Source organism: Larimichthys crocea, chromosome XVI, assembly GCF_000972845.2.
Source record: "Larimichthys crocea isolate SSNF chromosome XVI, L_crocea_2.0, whole genome shotgun sequence".
Classification (NCBI taxonomy): domain Eukaryota; kingdom Metazoa; phylum Chordata; class Actinopteri; family Sciaenidae; genus Larimichthys; species Larimichthys crocea.
In genome coordinates, this window is record NC_040026.1 from 4,111,868 (window position 1) to 4,134,586 (window position 22,719).

A 22,719-nucleotide genomic window follows, 5' to 3' on the forward strand; every position below is an offset into this window, starting at 1 on the left:
AACAGTAGGGCCGCTTAGACCCGCCTACCGCTCACGCAGCCGGCCAATCAGAATCCCGAGCGTTTCATCGCTGATGGAATCGCTGGCCAATCATTTTATCGCTCTTTTCGAGCGGGCCAATAGAAAGCCAGTTCTGCCCCTCCTGCTTTACTGCAGAATTCCGAGGCTTGCATCCAGCAGCATCGCGAGTCTCTAGGCTGAAATTTTTGTATAAATGGACGCACAAGGTTAGATTCTAGTTGTCGTGGTTGTGTTTGTTCATCATGTAATGTATCTATGTAATATAAAATAGTCTTATTTGTGTGCATATTTGCATGTGATAAGCACCGTTGGATGTCTCATCGGTCGTGTTGGTCCCGTCATGAGCATGTCGTGCACCTCCATGTGTCACTTCACTAGTAGGCCTTGGGTGCAGCAGACAGACAGACAGAGGAGACAGCCATACAGTCATGGTGTGTGTGTGTGTGTGTGTGTGCGTGTGTGTGGGTGGGTGAGAGAGAGAGGGGGAGACAGAAATGCAGATAAAAAGAAATAAAGGGAAAGTCAGTCAGTGCACATCAGGGGCATGGCCAGACGGCAACCAGCAACCTGAATGCCAATGCATCAGCAGGTGAACAGTTTTGACAGTGCAAAGTCAGCAGTTTCAGCTGATGGATAGAGTGGCTCACACTCAACGGCAAAGGTGTGTGTGGAAGTAAACTAAAGAATAAATCAGTCTTGCTCCACCACTATAATTTGGGGCCTTATAGGAGCTGTAACTCTGTTTGACATTTATGAGGACACTTGTAAAATATGCTACCCCCTGTTGACATGTGGGGTTGACAGCTGCAGCAAAGTATACACACACTCAAAGAAGAATAAACTAGTTTAACAAACCAGAGTGCATTCTTTAGATACTACACAGTTAGAAAAAAAAGAGAGAGGGACATGAATGACAGACAAGAGACAGAGAGGGAGGTGCACCGAGGCCAAGGACAGGGTGGATAGAGAGAACAAAATATGCAGGAAAGAAAATGGGCTGATGGACAGATTGTGTATTTTTCTGTAACCATGCCAAAGAGAATCAAAGACAGAGAGCATGGAAGAGACACAGACAGAGGACATACGAGAGTGAGATGTAAGCTGTCCAGATGCAGCAGTGAGTTGCCATTGCAGACCTTTGGTCACGTTTTTTTTTTTTTTTTTTTTTTCACTGAAGGGACGCTGCAGCAGCAGTGAGAGCACACACACATACGGAGTCACTGAGTTGCATACACACACTAAAACACACATGCATATATGTAAATCCATGGCTGATTTACAAGGCAAAGCTGAGAGTCACGCCTGCTTTCTCTGCAGCAGATTGTTGACATGCCTCACCGCTTTCTTTTGCTGCAGGCCCAGACGATGACCACGCAGTGCCATGAAACCCCAGAGCATCAGAACAGGGTTAGCTCAGGGTTAGAGGACAGTCAGCTACTTCAAACATGCTGCTATCGTGCAGCTGGTTTTACTATATCAGCCATTTGAACTACTGCGATGACTAACAAATAGGACAAATTTAATTTAGCAGTGAGTAATCATGTTTGTGGTTATTTGGTATTTTTGTATGAACTGCCATATGGGTTGAGTAAAGTTTCAAGTACACATTATGTTCTCAGTGTGGCACGTCCCACTTATCTAGCACTCACAGGATACAAAACCAAATGATGACACTTTTACTTACATTACTGTTTGACCCAGATATGGTTTCTAAAGAATTTGCACAGCTTATCGAAATGGCAGGCTACTGGATGGAAATTGAGATAAATGTTGGTTGTTAATCTTTTGCCTGTGAGATGCTAGTGCTACATAGAAATGTCACTGCTAATACTAAAAGTAACACACATGCAAGATATAATAATATCCTAAATTCAAAACAGTTTGGCAGTACATGATACATTTAATGAAGGAGACTTTATGTTGTTAGTCAGCCTGTCTAGACTTTGAGTTCAAAACCCGGGAGGAGTTTGTACCACAGGACCACGGCAAAGAGGGAAGGCAAATGCTCAGCCGTTGTTGTGGCAGAACCGGATAGACTGGCTGTCTGATTGGAGGGGGGGCTTCTTGCTGTTGGACTTTTAAGTAATATTAGCTGGCTACTACGTCTTGTGTTGTTGCACTTGCTTGATGTTTGGCTTGTTAGCAAAGTTGTCCACTCGCTAGTTTTTGTTCACAAGTAATATAACCATAATAAATACAGCGTGTATACGTTGTATTTGTATGTAATACGTGTACAGCTGTCCATATTTACAACAGTGGTATTACACTCTGAAACTGGGGTGCTAAATCGAAAAAATAACAATTTCTATGCAAGGTTGCTTTAATTTATGTGGATCAGCTCCAATAAATGTGGAGAAGGGTATTGAGGTTAAATTAAGCTATACATGGATGTATAATATATATATTTGTGATTGTAAGAGGTCTTTAGTGAAATCAATAGTTAATTTTAAGGCTGAAAAATCCCATTAAATATTTTTTATAAATATATTTCTTATAACTCATATTTTGCCAGCCTCAATGTCCGCAGCATGACTGTTTCCCTCTCACTGTCAACTCGTTTCTTTCAAGCATATTGATCTATAGGCTATATTAAAACACAGTGTAGAGACATGCATATGATAAAGGAAACTTACAGTAAGGATTAATAGATTGAATTCGATCCTGAAGCCTACAGTGCTGTTCATGAGGGTGACTTTGTCACAGTGGAGCTGCTAATAAAGTTATTTTCAATATCATTTCAACCAAAATGGCTGCCAATGGTATTCTTTCTTAACCTCTGTCATACCTTCGTGTTTCTCACTCCTTCCTGCCCCACACTATCTCACACCTCCCTGCCTTGCAGTACAAGAAAGGAGGGGAGGGAAAAATCCCCCAATTCTCGGTCTCCACAGCAACAGCAGTCAGATGACCTTGTCTCCGACTTGTTCTGCTGAGTCAGAAATGGAGGGATGGGTGAGGGGGATGCAGTGAGGAAAGAATAGCAGGGAGAAAGAAAGAGCGGGAGAGAGAGAGATGACACAGAGATTAAGGGGGTACTTGCTATTATTATAACTGATTACAGCTCTGTGCACAGTGCTGTGTCATACTAATATACATGACGCTGATTTGTGTGTCTTGAAGAGAAGTCCATACAGGACTCAGCCAAGAGAGAGATACATGGCCATTTGACTGTGAGGCAGTGCTCGCTGATGATGTGACGGTGTAGTGTATGAGTCAGAGCTGCAGATGAATATCGTATATCATGGGGTTTTAGTGTCATAGGCCATGTGTGTATGGTTTAGGAAAAAATGTGCGAGCCAGACTAAAATAGATTGCAACATGTGATCGTGTATCTATATATACACATACCCTATGGACAACCATACACGTCACTCATATGTGGTCCATTCTAAAACATTATTGATTAATATGTTTTAATAACAGCTTTAACTATTGTGGGGAGGCTTTTTTGATGATTTTGGAGCCTGGCTGCAGGGATTTGATCCCATCCCATGACATGAGATCAGGCACTGATGGTGGGTGATAGGGCCTGGCCTCTAGTTTATCCCAAAAGAATTTGATGGGGTTAAAGTCACAGCTCTGTACTCAAAGCTCTCAATTTTTTTATGTAATCTGCATTGTGCATGGGCACATTGCTATGTTGAAAAAGGAGAGGACCTTACCCAAACTGTTGCTTTACAATGTTGGGATCACTTAATGCTATAGCATTAAGATTTGTCTTTACTGGAATGCAATTAAAAACAGCTCCAGACTAAAAGTTTATATACACAGTATGAGTGTCCGCATACTTTTTGCCATATTATACATGGACAGACAAAATAGGGCCGAATTGTGTGTGTGTGTGTGTGTGTGTGTGTGTGTGTGTGTGTGTGTGCATGCGTGTGAATATGTGTATGACTGTGTGAAGGTGATCCTAGCTAATCTGGTTTTATAAATGTCTGACATAATCTGTGTTCCACACACTGTGTCCAGAACAGGGAGAAGGAACGGAAAAGAGGCAGAGACAAAGAGAGAGGACGAGGACGAGGGACAGAAAGTAAGACAGGAACAAAAAAAGGGGGGAGGGGCGGGGCTGAGATTGCAGGGGATGGATGACGGACAGGCAGATGGGACTATGGGGGATGACAGAAATGAGGCGTGAGAAAGGAGGGAAGGGAAGACATGGAGTGAGGAGGATGAAAAACAAGACAGAGACGAAGTAGGAATGAGCCAAGTGGATGGCAGAAAAGTCCTTTGGGATTTATTGTGGAAAAAGCGACACAGGGGTGTCAGTGTTATTATGGGATGGCAGATGGAGATAAAAGGCATAAGAGGAGCATAGATCAGAGTCTGTAATCAGAAGTTTGATAAGAAATGAACAAAGGGAAAAGGAAAACTGGAATCTGCCTATATACTTTGGCAATACCGTACTTAATTATGGTTATGCCAATAAAGCTAAATTCAAACAAGTCTGTAGCTACACTTCTTGGTGGTTTTATAAACATGTTGGAAGTTTACATTCTACAATTAAAAATACCTACCGAGTATTTTCTATGCTTTATGACCAAAAGTGTACACCTAAACTGACATTGATATTTTTTTAGGTGGCTAAAATACATTTAGCTTTTATGAAATTCGATCATATTTTATACTATAATATATTCCTTCCTATATAGTCTTTCCTCTGATGTCCTCCAGCTGTTCAGCTTCAACTTTATGTGATTTACAGTTTCCTGATGGACATATCTTTAGCCCAGCAACTTGCTAAATTAAGGATTACATTTCAGTACCGTGGTGATTTACAAACTTTCCTTATGGAAAGAATGTTATGTAGCAAACTGCTAACTGTCATTAGCTCGATGCAGCTAACCAAGTGGCTCAGCCCTGGGATGTTAGGAGCCAAACCCGACCTCGGTAGGGTACTGTATTCTCTGCCAAACTGGCCAATGTGGTTTTCGGAGGTTGTGTAAAATTTCAAGCTATATTTCCAAAGGTTTTAAAGTTTGAGTGTGTAGGATTTAGCTGTCTAGCTGTCTGTTTAGCATCTAGCTGTGAGGCTGTAAATTGCAACCAAATGAACATACCTCACCTCACCCTCCCCTTTCAGGTGTGTAGGAATAAAAATGGTGGCCGCAAACCTTATGAAAAATGTGAAAGGCCGTATCTAGAGCCAGTGTTTGGTTTGTCCATTCTGGGCTACTGTAGAAACATGGCGTAAAGATGACTTATATCTACACTCTCTGTAGATATAAAGTACTCTACAAAAACATAATGATTCTTGTTTTCTTATGTATATATGTTATTGTGCCTTTCCTGCTATGACAAGACAAAATATTAGGTATGTAAAAGCCAGAATTAAAGAAAGAGAGAGTACAACATTAAAATTTAGGAAAGCTATAAAGTAGGGCGAGGAAGCTGAAGTTTTGTTCCGAAGGATCTGATTGACGTATAGTTTCAAAAAACGCAAAGAGTAACACATCAGAGTGCACACATAGATGGACATACGTATGCAGTCTATAAGTGATTCATCACTTAATGTGATAATCAACCCAAATGCACACACGACTTCAATTTGCCACTATTGTCAAACATTTTTTCTCTCACTCGGAGTACACCTGATTCTGAAAACATTTTCCCTCCTCCATCTGTCCTCCCTGACCCCTCCTCCTCCTCCGGTAGCTGTCCTTTTCAGCACCACTGCAGCAAAACCCTGCTTCCCTCTACCTTTAACGCCAGGTTTTCTTTTTTTCCCCAAACTACTCCACCTACATCTCTGCTACATAATACCACTTTTACATGCCCGTCTGAGTAATCTCTGCAAAACGCAAACTGAGAATTGGGACAATACTTCTAATGTTGAGTTGCAGTTGATCTACTCATACAAACATTTATTCTGTGTGGATTTGATTGTTGAAATATTCTTTGTTTTCAGGTGGTTTTACTGTTTCATTTCCCAGAAAAGCTGTTCTGTGTACTCTAGTTAGTTTCTTTTATAAACAGTAATGATTGAAAGACTTGAGTGAAACTAAAGAGCATTTAATGAAATCTCTCAGTCAGCAAGGCCATTAGATGGGAAACATCCGTCCACTTGTTTTCCATTTTAGGCAACTGCACTTATAGCACACTTTCATCAAACCTTAATGAAGGTGAATATGCTGATATTCTTCCATTAATACTTTAAAGATCCAGTGTGTAAAATTTTGTGACATCTAGTGATGAAGTTGCAGATTGCAACCAACTGAATACTTTTAGGCTCTCCTTTCAAGAGAAGGACTGGAAACTCATGAAACTTGCGATAAACACAAAAAGCCCTATCTAGGACCAGTGTTTCCAGTGTGTCTATTCTGGGCTACTGTAGAAACATGGCGGACTCTGGAGGAGAGGAACTCCCTCTGTAGATCTAAAGGGCTCATTAACTATGGTTCATTCAACTTTACAGATATTCTTTGCCGTCATGCTTACTCATCATTACTTCAACAGCTACTGTAAATCCTGTTTATCATAGTGCATTATGTTTCATCACTAATGAAAAATATGCTCATCGCTGCTCTCTGTATCACAAAGTTCCTTATTGATAAGAAGAAATGATAATCTCGTTTTTTCTAGAAAACTTTATTGTTAAAGCTGCCATACTGCTGCAAAGTCTTGTACACAGATCATTTCTTTGACCTCATAGGTTATTCTTATAATTGTTAAACGCCTGATTTTGACAATTTCAAAAATAAAAAAATACGAGGCCTCTGTTTTCACTGAAGCTTGAAGTAGCCCTATATGTAATGCCCTGTCACAGATTTCCTTGAGATTTTAAAAACAATGAAATGATTATTTTATTAAAGGTCCTGCCTAGCCATAAAGGTGTTTTCAATGGAAAGTGGCTTTTGACTGCTATGATTATTCAGCAGATTAGCAGATGGGCCTTTCACTGAAGATGGAGACTGATGGGCTCAGTCTGAATGTTTTCAGAATTTTACTCTTGTTACGTTTCATCAACCAACCCTTAAATCCTCTTTCCAATCCAGACAGCACATTTTGTTAAACGTGTTCACTGTGGTGGCCATTTTGCTGACTGTCTATCTGCTCCAGCTGCTTTGAAGCTGTTTGCTTTGTGTTTTTCAGGTCTGCTGAGCTTGTAGTGTGTCACGCTCACTTATCCTAAAGGAAAAGGTTTGCTTGCTTCAGACATTGCTGTCTGTCTGTAAGCATGGGTCAAGTGTTCTTATTTATTTTTTTCATTGCTTGTGCGTATGTACAGGCAAGCATCCCTTGTCATTTTGATAAGTGACCTGTCAGGTAGGGTGCAGCAAGCAGGTCCAACATGATATAAGGGGCAGGATAGTCTATGAATGTGAGTATGTCAGATATTTTGTCAGCATCTTGTCTTAGCTGAGTATAAGTGTCTTTGGATTCACTGCTGCATGTACATGTGAGCTGCTTTAAGTGTGTGTAGCAGGTACAATGTGCAGCCTCAGGAGTGGTGGGAATGATGACGAGATGGAGTTGAGCCATGTGCTCGGCCGGGCTGCTGGCCCTTTAATATCTATCAGCCAATCAGGCAGGGGATGCTGGGAGCAGGCTGTCCTTGGGAACGACCTTGCAGGGGGGCCGAAGGATGAGAGGGTACAGAGGGAAGCACACAGAAGGGGCAGATAAAGGAGAGTAAAAGAGGGATGATACAGAGAATACAGGGAGGATGGAGGAAGCTGGGAAATATGTAAAATGTATTGGCTTCTACCACAAAAGTAAATTAACTACTACATGAATGAAACAGACAGATATACAGTACACAATAAACAGATAGGTAGTTATACGAAGACAGATAGCAGACCATTGAGTGTAAGATAGATAGTTAAGGACACCAAGATGATTTAAAGTTCAGCTGCGTAGTTCTGCCTCACTCCACCTCTCTGTCTCTCTTCCTTCCTCTGTAACAAACATGCAGACGTCATCCTGTCCAGATTAAATTGACAGCGTGCCACACTCACTCGCTCACTCTTGCATAAGAATCTTTCTGAAAAGGATGAACTAGAGGGGAAAGAATAGGGCTTTCAGTACAGAATATTCTTAGATTTCTTGAGACTCTTGCCATGGAGGTCTCCTTAAAATATTATTAATCTTACATATTCTTATTGACTTGCTGAGAGTTAGATGAGGAGATTGCACCCCCATGTCTGCATGATAACACCTTTGAATTATTCATACAAAAAACAAAAGTTGTCTTTTTACAGGGTTTATGTGCCAGACTTATGTACCCTCAGTGACACTGAGAGTCTTATTCCACCACATGGACACTGCACGTTACTACATATCTGACTCTCTGCATTGCAAGTGTACTGTATATATTGCACATATTCTTAATAATGTGAATCATTGCACTGTTATCTTTTTTTTTTTTCATTTTAAAAACAGATATATGGTGATGATTCTTGGCTTTTTTCCCCTTTTTACATTTAGTGTTATGCACCAAAATACAGAGGGAAATTCAAATTGACAACCCAATAAGTAATAAACCTGATTCTAATTATGACTTCTCCTTGGCTGGGAGCAGAAATAGTCCAGTATGTGCAGTAACCCCTCAGCTAGGTGAATTGTTTTTAGCTTTGGAGTTAGCCAGGCCAGCTGTTTTCCCCTGTTTACAGTCTTTACGCTATGCTAAAGTGACATCTCCTACCTGCCTACTGTACAAATTTAAACATGGCATCAACCTTCTCATGTAATATTTGACATGTATTTCCAAAAATGGTTTCCCCCATATGTGGCATCAACAGCAGGCACAGTGATGCTGTGGCCCCACCAGATGTGTTGCCGTGTGTGTGGCCCCATTCTGTTCCAGATGACAGAGTGAGGGTATGTTTGCACGTGTGTGCGTCTGCCTCTGGGTATGTAAGTGATAGATGGTTCCAAAGAAACTAAAACCCCAGTGTGTCTTAAAATGTTGGTACCTGTGTGCGTCAGCATATTTATGCATGGACCGAGTGCGTCGGTTTGTGTTCTCTAGCCGTAAGACTAGTAGTGTGCGTGCGCCCATGCGTGTGTGTGTGTGACTGGGAGCCTGCCACTGCTGTGCCCAATGAGTCAGTGTGATGGAGTGCAAGCCCAACACTATGTTAGCTAGGCAACCTCAGCAATGTTTTCATTATCGCTGCACCCAGTCACCTCAGACATTAGACCCCACCCTTTCCCACAGTTCCCTCTACTGGACCATTCTCTCTCTCTCTCTTACACACACACACACATAACTAAAAGATAAAGATTGCAGAAAAAGAAATATGCCTCAACTCCGCTTGCTAATTTTGGTAGTTCATTTGTCTTCTGAGTGTGTGTCTTCTGTCCCCCAGGCTTGTCCGCTGGATGTGTCTTCGTGCCCTTATCCTGAGCTCTGTTCTGACAGAAAGAGGCTGCTGTGTGCTCTGTGTTACTCCTCTCACAGACATTGTTCCCTCAGTGGGAGTGTGGGGTGTGTGTAAGTGACTGGGTAATTAGCTCTCCACTGGCCACAGCTTTGCCCCCTCTATGTGCACTCATACCTACAGTTACAGACTGAAGCTCATATATAAGCTGATGGTCTGTGTACACGTTATCTATATGACTTGTAGTACATATGACATCGGCCTTGACTGAAACACCCATCACTCAGCAGCTGCAGAAGGTGTAGTACTGAATAGTACACTGCTGGCTGTCAGGGTCACCCCCTGTCAAGTGACCCTGGAGACTGGAGGAGGGAGGAGGTTGCCCTGGCAACTACCAGCCCTCCTCCCTCCCATGTCCGTTTCATTTCACTCCTCATCACATTACTCATCTGTCACAACAACACTGCACACACATCCACACACAAGATGTCAAGAGTACAGGGCATGTGTAAGATACAAGTAGATAATGTACTAAAGGTTCATTGTCTCAGCATGACCTTTAAGTGGAAAAGAGGGAAGAAATAACAGTGACAATGTATGCAAACATTTTTGTACAACTTCCTTTTATCATCTCAAGAACATTCAAAAACTACATCTCATTTTATCTAGCTGATGCAGAGAAGCTGGTCCATTCATCATCTCAAGGCTGGAATACCTTAGGAGCCTTTTTTTTTCTATTTAATTTATACTTGGATACGAGTGAGCTTTGGAACTCACCTGGGTTTATTCTTCCCTTAACTATCTGAACACTGATCTACATCTACAGACATACATCAGCCTACCCATGTCCTTGAAATGATCTTCATGTACTACTAATTTGTGTTATATATCATTTCTAGCAGAGAGAATTGATTTTCCAACCTCTTATGAGACGGCCTTGTGGTACTACGTAACCATTGATTGAGCTGTATATTAGGGGATATCTATCCCAACCTCTGAAATGAACTTAGTAACGTAGTCTAGGCCTTAAAAACTCTGTTTAGGAGGCTATTTATTAATGACATGAGTTCAGTAATTTAAAATGATCCTGTATGCTGTTGCTGCCAAGCTTATTATGTAGTTTTTTTGTATTATTTTGTATTTATTATGCTGACTACACAGCTCTTTAATTGTAGCACTTTGACATTTTCTTTGTAGTATGCAACAAATACTATTACAGTTTTTATTGTTACTACTATTATTATTAATATTATTGTTCTTATACTTGCTGTTGTTTTATTATTTATTGAGTCATATGCTATAGGAGGAGGAGAATGTCAGCTGGGCAGAAATGCTACACAATTGCTAATAAGGGGAAAATAGCTTTAGTTGCAATTTACAGTTTCCTCCTGCGTATGTCACCCCCATCTTGTGCCCTCTACAGACTCTTATTTGTTCCCTCCTCACCCCTCTCCCACGCTAGGCTCCCTCTCGTCTCCTCTCTCCTCCTTTCCCTCTTTCTCCCTTGCGAGCGGACTCAATGGTGAGTCTAATTTTAGCGGTAACATGTCAGTTACACTCGACTTTTGTTGCCCTAGATATTCGCTTCTTACATATGCATTTTCACATCGGACATCTTGAGCGGATGAGTGTATGCAACGTGTGTGAACAGATGAGTAACGTGATGAGGAGTGAGATGAAGGGGAGGGGGATGGGAAGCAGCACGTCTCCAGGGTCACTTGACTGGGGTCACCCTAACAGCTGATTGGTTAATTCCCTGTCCTCTGAGCCATCCTATGATGCTTGGAGGAAGGATAGCTCCCAAGGTTATGCATGCCAGCACATGGGGGAACATGCAGCTAGCAACACAACTGTACACACACACACACACATGCACATATATAAGTGAAGCAGAGCCTTATCCTTGGCAAAGCCCGGGGGATTGTCACATTTCCATTTAAACTGCGAGAGACCTTATAACAGTAAATCACAGGTCATTCACATCCATGGAAGAGCAAGGTGAGAGGCAGACAGAGGACAGCATGGCTAAACTATAAACACATGCTCTCTTAAGCAAACCTTTTGTAGTTATTTTGCGCTGAACAAAAATAGTGCTGAAACATCAGTTGCTTTTCTGTCTTTTTTCTGTTTTATATCATTGTTATGGACATAAACACTGAACATGGTTGCACAGAATGCTGTACTTTGGTAATTTTATCACCATCTTCTAATATTTTATAGGCTCAACAAAATGAAATCAAATCCCCGGATTATGATATTAAAAACAACTGGTATTTGCAACAAAACATGCATTAACATATCCAGGCATTTTTTACCTCTGAAGTACAATTTAAACAAATTAAATTATGGCGATTCATATTTGACTGTGGAATTTAAATTAAAATCTTAACTCAAGGCTCAATCGCTAGTTTTATTACCTGGAACATTCAGCAACACTTCATGGTTTCAGTAAGAGAGCAGGTGAACACTGAGAACAGCTGTCAACACAAGCCATCTTTATGATCAGTGATCAAACTCCATCCATTGATGAAGACACTCTAGTAAGTGGACCTTTAGTTAGGATTTTTGTTTTGTTTTTGTTAAACATTAGATGATATTTTAAAGAATAGATCCATGCATACAGCTCATATTGAGTGCTTAGCATCACTTACTTCTAACCCACAATGCAGCACTTGTTAGCTGTTGTCTGGCTGTTTAACTAATGCTGATGTATTAGCGACATTATCCAGCCTAAGGATGCTGGCAGTGACTGAGGTCAATCAGGATTAAGTCCTGCCATATTATAGCGTTGACTACATTATACGACTGATGTTAAAAGGTCAAACTCAATCTGCTTGACAAAAGACCTAAGGACCAGACATTAATATAATTAGGAGGGAAGTCTTGGTGTCCTTGTGACATCTGCTGATTGTGCCTGTAGATGTAATTGATAAATTCAAACCATGGCATGTTGTCTCCCTGAGAATTATGGAGAACTGGGGGTGGGCTGGATCAAATTGAAATGAACATCTGGACACGCCCTGGCAGGCTAACAGACAGGGACACACTCACACACACACACACACACACACACTCATTAACTGGAGTACCCACAAATCATGATTCGTTAGATCATGCCGTGCAAGCTAGCACATGCTAACACGTCGTTCTACTAAATCAAGGCTTGTTTACTCTGACTGAATGATCAGTCGGGCAATTCATCACCCTGTGAAAACACGTCGTTATTCAAGTGTTTCCCTGGCAGCAATGTGAATGTATGTGTTGTGTCAAGTGTGTGTTTGTGTACGAGATGGCAAGGTTGCACGTGTGCCCAGAAATGTGATTTCAGATTGAATGAAATAAGGGATGATGAAGAGGAGGGGAGTTTGGATGAGCACCCAAGAGGCACTCAGTCGTTCAAATGTTGTGTCATCACTGGGGAATGAAACATCTGGCACTGTGGTGGCGTGTTGGTCTTGACTGGCTGGTCTTACTCATTTACTCAGCACACAAACACACATAATCAAACATAGAGTGAACAAAGCTGATTGGAGGAGGAGCTCTAGGGCTCCTGATTAAACAAATCCTGCCTTATTTAATTTGAATGAAGGATTTTGGGCTGATTCAAGTGGCTTATTCTTTTGATTATTTGTTTATGTAGGTGGATGAGGGGTCACTACTGGTTTCATGAGTGTGACAATGATCAGATAGCGCTCCCACAAGGCAATCGTGGTTTGAAGCGGTGGCACCAACATTGTGAAATACTCTTCGTGTAGACTGTTGTTGCCTTTAAAAAGCAGCTTTGATTTAAGCTGGCCTTTCTCTCGCCTGCTGTCCACTGTTTTCATGCTCTATTATTGCTTTTTATTGTTTGCGTCTTTTATGAACGTATTGCTTTTGTAAAGCTCTTCCTCTGTGAAAGGTGCTATACTTAATAAACTTTATTATTATTATTATTGTTATTATAAGAGAATATCTTTCGAAGAAATAAAGTTCCTCCCTCCAGTAGAAATCATTGAAGCTGTTCTGGCAGGACATGGCAGCCCAACATCTTTAATTTATTACCCATCGGCACTACCCTAATAACCCATCTACTGTACTAATGTTTGTATGGCCAGCAAGGACACGGGGGAGACTTAAAAAAAAACCTAAATAAATATTATAAATAATATAAAAGTACGTAGGCAGAACACATTTGACATAACTGATCAAATTCAAGTCGTAACCATCAAGTCATAAATCATTAATTGTAACCAACAGCTTTATTGATTGTTAATACATGAATTATTTAGGTTTTACAGACCAATTATAAGCATTCATGAGAAAAAATAGTTGGCAGTTAAAAATTCATCCAGCTGTTTTAAAATGTTCCTTTAGACACTTTTAGGTCACTTAGCTTCTGCAAACAGCTGCAGAGCATTTGGACTGACATCCATCCACAACTTACTTTTTAACTGATGGCTCAGTAACTACAAACTTGATGATTAATTAGAAATAGAGAAAACCAGGAGCATAGATGTTGAAGTTATGTTGTCAAGGCACCCGTTAATTACCATTGTTTATAAGTGCATATTTATTAAATAGAAAAAATAAACACCAGCCAGGAGAATTTTTCTAGCAACACAAAAGAGTTTTAGGCCAATGCTGACTTAGGAAGGCGGTGAGATATGACCAAAAGCTCTGGGGGAAATGATCATAGATACGCATTCCCAAGGTCATGAATGAACCTTCAAGCTCAAACATTACTAAAGGACAATGTCTGCATCCTCGCCTTGAATCTTCTAATTAATGCTGGTTCATTGCCTTTTATGGCATTGATCATTCATGTGTCATTTTTTTATGGCATATGACTGACCATCATCATACGAGAATAAATGACCATCGAGTATATGAAAACCTAGAGGGTAGTTTTATGATCCCATCATTTTCCTCATCCTGCTGATTGAAGCACATTTCTCCTCTGCTGTATCATTCATGTCGAAAGTGACTATACCTTATGACGACTAAAGCTCAGAAAACCCTGTCTCCTCTCTGTCTCTTTACTTCATCCTGTCCAGGTGGAGCACCTGATTAACAACGTAACAAGAACATCCACATCTGTGCGCACTATCCCTCTGCCTGCATCTGCAGTGCAGGCCAAACGGCTGTGATTGGAGGAGAGAGAGGACACACCCCTGTTTGAATGGACAAGAGCTGAGACTCAGCACAACGTGACTGGATCAAGAGGACTCTCATGTTGCTGGGCTTGGTGAAAATTACCATTGTTTCTGTTAACACAAGCACAAAAAAATAAAAATGAAGAGAAAAAAATAAGACAAAAGGAACATGGGGAGAAAGGTGTTACAGGAATGTAGGTACAGGACATTACAGATCAGCAAAGGCGAGAGTAGAATAATGTGTAACAGCCACCTCTCTGTCTCTCTCCCTCTGTCACACTATCCTCTCACACACTTACATTTCAACACAGCAAGGATGCTGCACACGTCAACAACCCTCTGCCTGTAACAACTGAGTAAGCAGTTACGATTGTGGATAACATAATTTCTGGGTTAGCGGTGAGCTCAGGGAGATGTGAGCTCATTCAGGAAGACATTTAAAGGGCACGTTGGACACATCCCATCCCTTTAAATGAGAAAATGTGGAGGCAGTAAAAGGGAGTTAGTCTCTCAGCAGGTAGAAGAATGATGCAACCTGAGCTGATAGCATTAAATATTAACTATCATTTTAAACCGACTGGCATCAGGACAACCCCAGGGAAACAAACTGCAAATGTCACAAACACACACATGGTTGCAAACATGCAAACACGCTGACTATTCACATACTGTACAGCAATAATCTGTCTTTTACTTTACTACTCACGTATGTTTATCTCTTAGCATTTGATGACAAGAAATGACATATTCCTCTGACACATTCGTAAACAATAAAACCTGCTCTTGCTCAAGGGGTTTTGTTGCTACAGCTTAACGTGATCTGGTATGACCAGTATCTTATGATGGTTAATGGCTAGCTAATGTTTGAGCTTTGAGCTTTAACTTTTGATAGATTCTTGAGATGATAGTGTTTTGTAACCGATATTACTGAGTCAGTTCATTGACTTAATGAAAAAAATTGTGGCCACAGTGGCTCTCTTTAGCCACATTTACGCTGTCTCTGATTATCTGTGCTCAATATTTCAGAGATATTGATAAATATATATACTATAAAATATCCTTACTTCATTCATTGTTACTAATTCATCTATACCACTATGAGCATTGGTCTGTAATGACACTAATCATCCTGTAAGCACTCACCTTTTCCGAGACACAAATATTTAAATTTGGGCAAAACACTGTTTGTTTTGGTTGTTTGTTTCAGTCGTGGTATGTGTATGTGTTTTGTTGAAAGATCAACTTTTACTGCTGCATAAAGTTGAAAAGGCACTTAAGAAATGTGACACTTTGTTCTGGTACAATCATGTGTGGCACAGCAACATAGTCCAATCAGATAGTTTGGTCTCTCAACATTGCAACACTTATATTTATAGCCTTACTTGATTCATTAAATGTGTTTATGAGCATTTTGTTTATTTATTTATTTTTGGGCTTATACGTTCCTTAGATTGTTTACTTTACCCAACTCTTCATATATTTCTATTTTAACAACATCTAATGAATTCAAGGACCCAATGTGTAATTTTCCAGAGCAACATACATATTTGAACCAATCTGAGCCGAGCCAGGTCTCTCCCAGCTGTCCGTTGGCCTTGTCTGCCCTCCACCTTCATCTCCCTTTTAATCCCCAAAGCCTCTCTCCCTCGCTCTCTCTCCCTCTTCCTCCTTCACCGCCTGTGCCCCTTATCAAACTTCACCCGCTCTATCAGTTTCTCTCTCTTTCTATTCCTCTCCAGACTCACATGCCTTCCCCATTGCGAGGGCGTCTCGACAGTGTCACTCACCATGGTGCCAGGGTTCGTGCTTCCCTCGTCCTCTTGCTCTCCTCTCACACAGTGTGTCCTTCTGGCCTGGTGTTTACAGAATTAGACCCGTTGAGAGATGATGGAAAGATGGTGGGGGAAAAAAAGACAGGGTTAGAGGGGTTTTTTTCTCCTAGCAGCACGTGAAACACTGTCTCCATTGGGGTCCAGTCATGTGTTCATTTCCTCCTCTCATAGTCTGTTGAAGGTTCTGGTCTACATGTAAAGAGTGCTGACCAAAGTCCATTTATTCTTTAAAGAGGATGCGAACCAGCTTTGTCAAATTGCTGCTTAATCTCAACATTTTCATTTTGCTTTAATCTGTATTCCTTTCCAGCTCTTAAAATAGATATTCAAGGTCATTCAAGGTGTCCTCAGCCTTGTCAGGCTAAAACAGGCCTGCATTTATAAATGTGTGAGTGTTTGTACTCACCAGCCAAGCCAACAGCATACAGCCCAACATGCTCATCACTGTCATACACATGATGAGTCTGGGCAGAGTTTATCCATCAGGTCAGGTCACTGGTGACTCAGAAAGCATTCAGGATCAACGTGGATGCATGATGCATGTTTCTTTGTGTGCCTTTAACATGCGTTGCTATGCAACTGGTACAACTGACAATCAAAGTCACCTAGAAAATCCTTCCTCGGTAGTTTGCTATGACTCAAATCAAGTCGTTTCCTCCATCCCCCATCTTTTCCGTCCACCCCGATTCTCTCAATCCTTCTCCTCTGCCTCTATTTTTAGCCAGCTTAGCAGCATTGAAGGCATGAGAGGTTTATTCTCTGTCTTCTCCCTCACTCATTACCTGGCTGCCGATTCACAGAGCCTGTTAATCCCATAATGCTCGAACTGCACAGATCACTGGTAGTTTACAAAAAAAGCGACACTGCAAAGCGTGAAAAGAGAGGAGTTTCCTAAGAAACTTCTCCAGGCATGTATACTTCAATGTTCAACTCTATTTGACCCCCAAAAATACTTTGAACCAACTTATCGAATCTTGATGTCTCCTCTTTCACTAACAGTGTGCATTCCCAATCAATACACAGAGCTATTAGAGAGAGTTACAACTCCTGCTCCTTACCAGATCATATTTATTGATCCAGACGTTTATATACGTAGTAGGCACCTTAATGTACATGGAAAAGTCAGCATAGGGTACTGCAGCTTAACTAAAATTAGAATACATTAATAAATAATCATATTCACAGACGCCATCTTTAACTGTAGGTGAAACACAGAGTGAAAGTCAGAGTCACCATATTAGTGAGAAGTATGAGTTTTCAGTGCTTCTGCGGCGCGCTGACCTTGGCATTCAGTCTTGAATGGCCTTCAGCTGAAATTTGCATGTCAGCAATAAACCTCTTACACTTCACTACTTCTCAGAATGCCCATGTACCTGTGTGGCCAGAATACAGGCAGAGAACAGACTGCAGAGTCATGGTGGACTGCTAGTCAGGCCTCACCTTCATCTGCAGTACCAGATGCTAATCTGCACCAGACCTGGCTCATTCAGGACACTGCTGCACTCCGTACAAATTAATATGGATAAGCTGCACGACACAAGTGGTTTAAACATGTGAGTCAGTGGTGCAGGAAGGTGATGTATGTAATCCTGTATATATTTATATAAATATATAATACTGCACATTTTGGCTCCTTTGGTGCAGTGTCTGTGCAGGAAATGAATCATGCTGATCTAAAAATGATCCTCTTCTTGTGCCAGTAGACTTTTCATGGACTGCGAGTACGGGATTGGAGGAAACGCAGCTTAAGATAGAAAGAGATGAGTCAGACAAGAGGAGAGGAAGCAGAGAACAAGTGCCTGCCACTGTATCAGGTGTGCTAGAGCCTCTTGCAGTTTCAGCCTTTGAAGTCTAGAGCCCTCACATGGACACATGTAGGTACTGCAGCTGCAGTCTGGCACCACTTTTGTGCTTCCTCTCCCTTATCATTTACAGATAATACGCACTCATAACAGACAGACTTCTATTTCCACATATATTCAGTGTTTTCTGTTCTAGATGTTAGCATTTGCTCGGCACAGCTGTAAATATCTGTTGCGCTTAAACCCTTCAATACTTTCAGTCCATACTGCAACCACATGGTGAAATGTTGGAATTACAACTGGGGTGAAAAATAACTGCAGCTGCAAAAATAAAAAAATAGAAATGGATGACTCCAGTTATGATTTAACCAGGATCACAATTTAAATGTTTATTGAATTAAAAAGATCACTTTGAAAATACAATTTATGAAGAGTAAAAATAGATTGCAATCATACAATAAAAGAGAAATCGCTTGGCACTAATACATGTAGAGAGACATTCGGGTTTATGGATGGAGTACTAAATAATCTAAGTATTACAGCCAGACCTGTTTAACCCTAATGGAGGATGATATCAGTATACTAGCAGGCTCTGTATCAGCCCTTGTTTGAACTCCATAAAAATATACTTAATCCTCCACTAGAGAGATGAATTGCAACAGATTTTATGGACATAATCCAGATTTATCCTAATCCAGTCAAACATGCTGGTGGACAAAGTACTAAAGTAATAAAAAAACAAAAATAGGCACAAAAAGTTTTTACTGTTTCAAAGTAACAGAAATCCCTCCAAAAATACAGCACTGTGACTGAGTGCTAACTGTTTTAGTATGGCTTTAAGGATGGATGCAGGTAAAACAAAAACATCATTACAAACCAATGCAGACCAGTCAGTAGCACTTAAATTATGTTTCCCTTCCACCTGAGATGAGCTACGCGTCACTGAATATTCACAAGAAAGGCCAAAGGACAGCAGACAAAAAAAAAATCAAAAAGTATTCACAAATCAAACACAAATATTGCCACAACTATAAGATCGCTCCAACAGTTACCCCCCCATTGCTGTAGTTTACACCCTGGTGTCGTCATGGTCTGTGAGTCCCGGCTCGGTGCTGCACGATTAACTGCAACTAATAGCTTCTCCACAGGATGCCTGTTTTACACCGACTTGGTGCCAGCTGGGTTTGCAAAAAACCAACAGCAGCAGACAGATAAAACTAGACAGAGGTAACATGTAAAAATCTAGAGAATGTGCTTCTGTTAACCATGTCTATAATAATATAATACAATAATGCAAGGCAATTCAGTGTTGAAACATATATCTCCATACAGTGTCATGGCATTTAAAACAATGTTCTCTACTTTGAGGATAGCATTTTCACTATATTCCTGTAACTGTATGTTGCAGTTGTGCATACCACAAAGCAACATTAGAAATCATTTTGTATCTTGCTGGCTCAAGATGATCAGGGTTTATTAATGGTCAAATTCTCAAAGGGACACAACCTGTTCACAGATAAATGTTCTTAGACAAAAAGGCAAAGCAGGAGGTCTGTCTTCGCAGCACAAGGTTGAAAATCCATAGCTACGCATAAAATGTTCACATTCACAAGTCATCACACTTTACTCGCACAGAGCTTGTGTTATGTCTTTCTTATTTAAGCCTGCAGAAATGTTCACTCACCCAGTCATGCACACATATATATATACACACACACACACAGACACACACATCTTCTCTGTGTCCTCTCACACAAACATGGCGGGCGACACAAAGCTATCCCCACGGTTGACATTGGGGCCCTGATGGTAGTCCTGGGGGTCGTTGTCTGTGCGCATGTAGGGAGGCGGGACCTCGTTGTTTCCAGGATCATCCCAGCCAGAGGGGGCAGCAGAGTAATAATGCTCCCTGTCATTTTCAGTGTAATCCTCATCATCATGGTAGGCATCCAGGTCCTGCCAGTAACAAAACACGAAAACATTAGTTGTTATCATTCATAGCGCACGGGGTTTCTGAAAGACTAGAACATGACACAGCAGTTTTTAAGCCAATATTTCAGGTAAAGTATATCTATATATAATATATTATATATATTATATATTATATATATTATATATATTATATATATATATATATCTCTATATATAAAATGTAAAAGTACTCATTATGCTGCAATATGATCCCTGTCAGTGATTTGCTATTACACATGAATGGATTTGGATGATTAATATTACTGCTTTATTATATTGCTGTAGATCTTTAAATACTGTTGGTTAGTTTAATCGACAGCAATGCATCATATGTTTGTTGTGTTGCTGTCCTGTGAACACAGACTAATCCAAAGGGGTTTTAAATAGTTTTGGTTTTGATTGGCCTGATATGAAACTGATTAACTGTCACACAAATGAAGTGGAGGAGAAGCATAAGGCTGCAGATAATGCTAAAAAAACAAAAACAAACTAAAACAAATGTAGTGAACTGCATTACTTCCCCCAAATTCTGACAAAACCTATTAATTTAAACATTATTATTATGTCCAGTCAGTCTAATCTCTGTGTTTCTAACATAGACACACAGCATCACCCAAAGTTTTATCAAACTCCAGTCAGAGGTGTCTGAGATTAGTTTTCAAACCTCTGATTCACTTCCCTCTAATAGAGTGGTAACTACTAAACAGCCATTCACTTTTCCGGGAAACAATGAGATTGCAACTCATTCACAATTTCCTTCTAATTTCATTCTAGGGGATGGGATACTGTGAAATAAAATAAATAAAACGCATCTCATTTTAACCATGAATTCACAAATTGGCTACAGTTGAAATATTGTCATTAACCCTTTCAACCCTCAACTCCAAGATGCTCTGAAAAAAAAAAAGGCTTAAAATGTGAATACAGCTTTTTTCACATTTTGCAAAGTGTTAATTAAACACCGCATAATGTTTAAGGTTGTTAGTTTTGGAATAGTTGTGTGTTACATTATGTGTTGAGCTGTTCTCCCTCCCTGTAGAACAAATGTTCTGCAGCTTGACAACATCTTATACCAAGGAAATGTTGTTTCATATATTATCTATGAAACGCAAGATAGCCGAAAAGGTTTGGTGAATGCATGGTGAATGCACTGCTCCACACCATGCTCTGTGTGTGTTCTCAAAGTGAGAATAACCCCCATAATAGATAATGTTTTAACTAACATGTTCCCTTACCGTGACAGGCTCAGCAGTCTGGGTATTGTAGTATTGGTTCTCTGGTCTGTCATCTGTTACCGGGGGTGGAGCGTAACTTGGGTTCAGCTGCTGCAGACACAAGCACGAGTCAGTATATTTCAGGAAATATAATTGAATCTGTTAGCTTTGCATTGTGCAGAACAACCTGACACATCTGTCTGCTTAATGATACTGATGGTGACTCACCCTGTTAGCAGAACTGTTGGTCTTCTTAGGAGGAGGGGGCTTGTACTTGGGTGGTCCCCTGAAACACAAATACACACAACTGTCTAGTGAGTGATAAAAAAAATATGAGATTTGCAGCCTGGCACTTCATCTAATGGACCAATTTACCAATAACACACAGAACGAATGTGCAGACACAAACAACAGTGAACTGAACTGAAGGGACTGTTGTCAGTCAAACAGATACTCACTCTCCGTTCAGTTTGTTGTTACGGTGTTTGCGGTACATCGCTATGGCTGTTCCAATGATGGCCAAGAGTATTATCACTCCAATGATAGCGCCTATGATACTGCCAGTAGTAGCACCTTTCTCTGGAAGACGGGTCCCTGCGAAAACACGAAGAAGAGAAGAGTTAAAAATACCATTAGACAAGATCAGAGGTGGACAGAAGTTAATTTCATAACACAGCTTTATTTTTTTTAAATATTATTTATCATAACATGGCTTACCATTTTTTTTTGACTTATGAACCATCAAAATAAAAGCATGTTTAGATCCCCTTATTTAGCTCACCATAGGAGGCAAAACTATTCATTATTTTACAAGAAAAAGCTACACTAAAAGGAATATTTCAGGAAAACATGCTTGTTTGCTCTCCAGTACAGACTTAAGAGAGGAAACTGATACTAACAGAGCAACCTGTTAGCTTAGCTTAGCGCAAAGGCTTGGACAAACAGCGAGCCTGACTCAGTCCAAACGTAACAAAATCCGCCTACCAGCAGCTCTTAAGCTCACTAATGAACATGTTATACCTCCTTTGTTTAAATCATACAAAAATAGATGTGAGAAAAGAACTATATGTGTTTTAAAGGGGGTTTATGTGCAGGACTTTCTTGGCTTGGATCAGTAACTTCCTGAAGTCTTCTCTAGTTGCCTGGCAACATTCCTCAGAGCCAATAAACGCATACTGGCAACACTTCATCTGGATAGTCCACCTGCAGATCGAGTATTTGTAACATTTTCAACAGTTTATTAGTCAAGTTTTAGCAAAGGTTTTCTGATATTTAAGGTTTAGATATTCATGAATCGTTACATACAGATTAATTATATCTATATTTTATCCAAATTAAATGTTACCCACATGTGAGAGCGTTATCCATCTTGAACTATTCCCTTAAAGATCAGAGGGACAAAGTTTGTTATTTTTTTA

At 40.4% G+C, this 22,719-nt stretch overlaps 1 protein-coding gene and 1 long non-coding RNA gene across 3 annotated transcripts in view; one reads left to right on the forward strand and one right to left on the reverse strand.

Moving 5' to 3' along the window:
* Nucleotides 1-151: 151 nt before the first annotated feature.
* On the forward strand, nucleotides 152-15,661 carry LOC109139037 (uncharacterized). Its single transcript, XR_002042078.2, has 2 exons — nucleotides 152-227; nucleotides 14,384-15,661. It is a non-coding gene; the product is annotated as an uncharacterized LOC109139037 (long non-coding RNA).
* A 2,829-nt stretch (nucleotides 15,662-18,490) lies between these two features.
* The window catches only part of si:ch73-22o12.1 (nectin-2), a 78,000-nt gene continuing 73,771 nt past the window's right edge, over nucleotides 18,491-22,719 (reverse strand). The window contains exons 7-10 of one of the 2 annotated variants that reach the window (XM_019261257.2): nucleotides 21,760-21,895; nucleotides 21,530-21,587; nucleotides 21,323-21,409; nucleotides 18,491-20,072 (exon numbers count right to left, since the gene is read on the reverse strand). In XM_019261257.2, coding sequence (XP_019116802.1) covers nucleotides 19,866-20,072; nucleotides 21,323-21,409; nucleotides 21,530-21,587; nucleotides 21,760-21,895 — 488 coding nt within the window. In that variant the 3' untranslated portion in view covers nucleotides 18,491-19,865. Of the gene's footprint in view, nucleotides 20,073-21,322; nucleotides 21,413-21,529; nucleotides 21,588-21,759; nucleotides 21,896-22,719 lie in introns of both variants that reach the window. The other variant, XM_010735032.3, reaches the window with a different exon arrangement.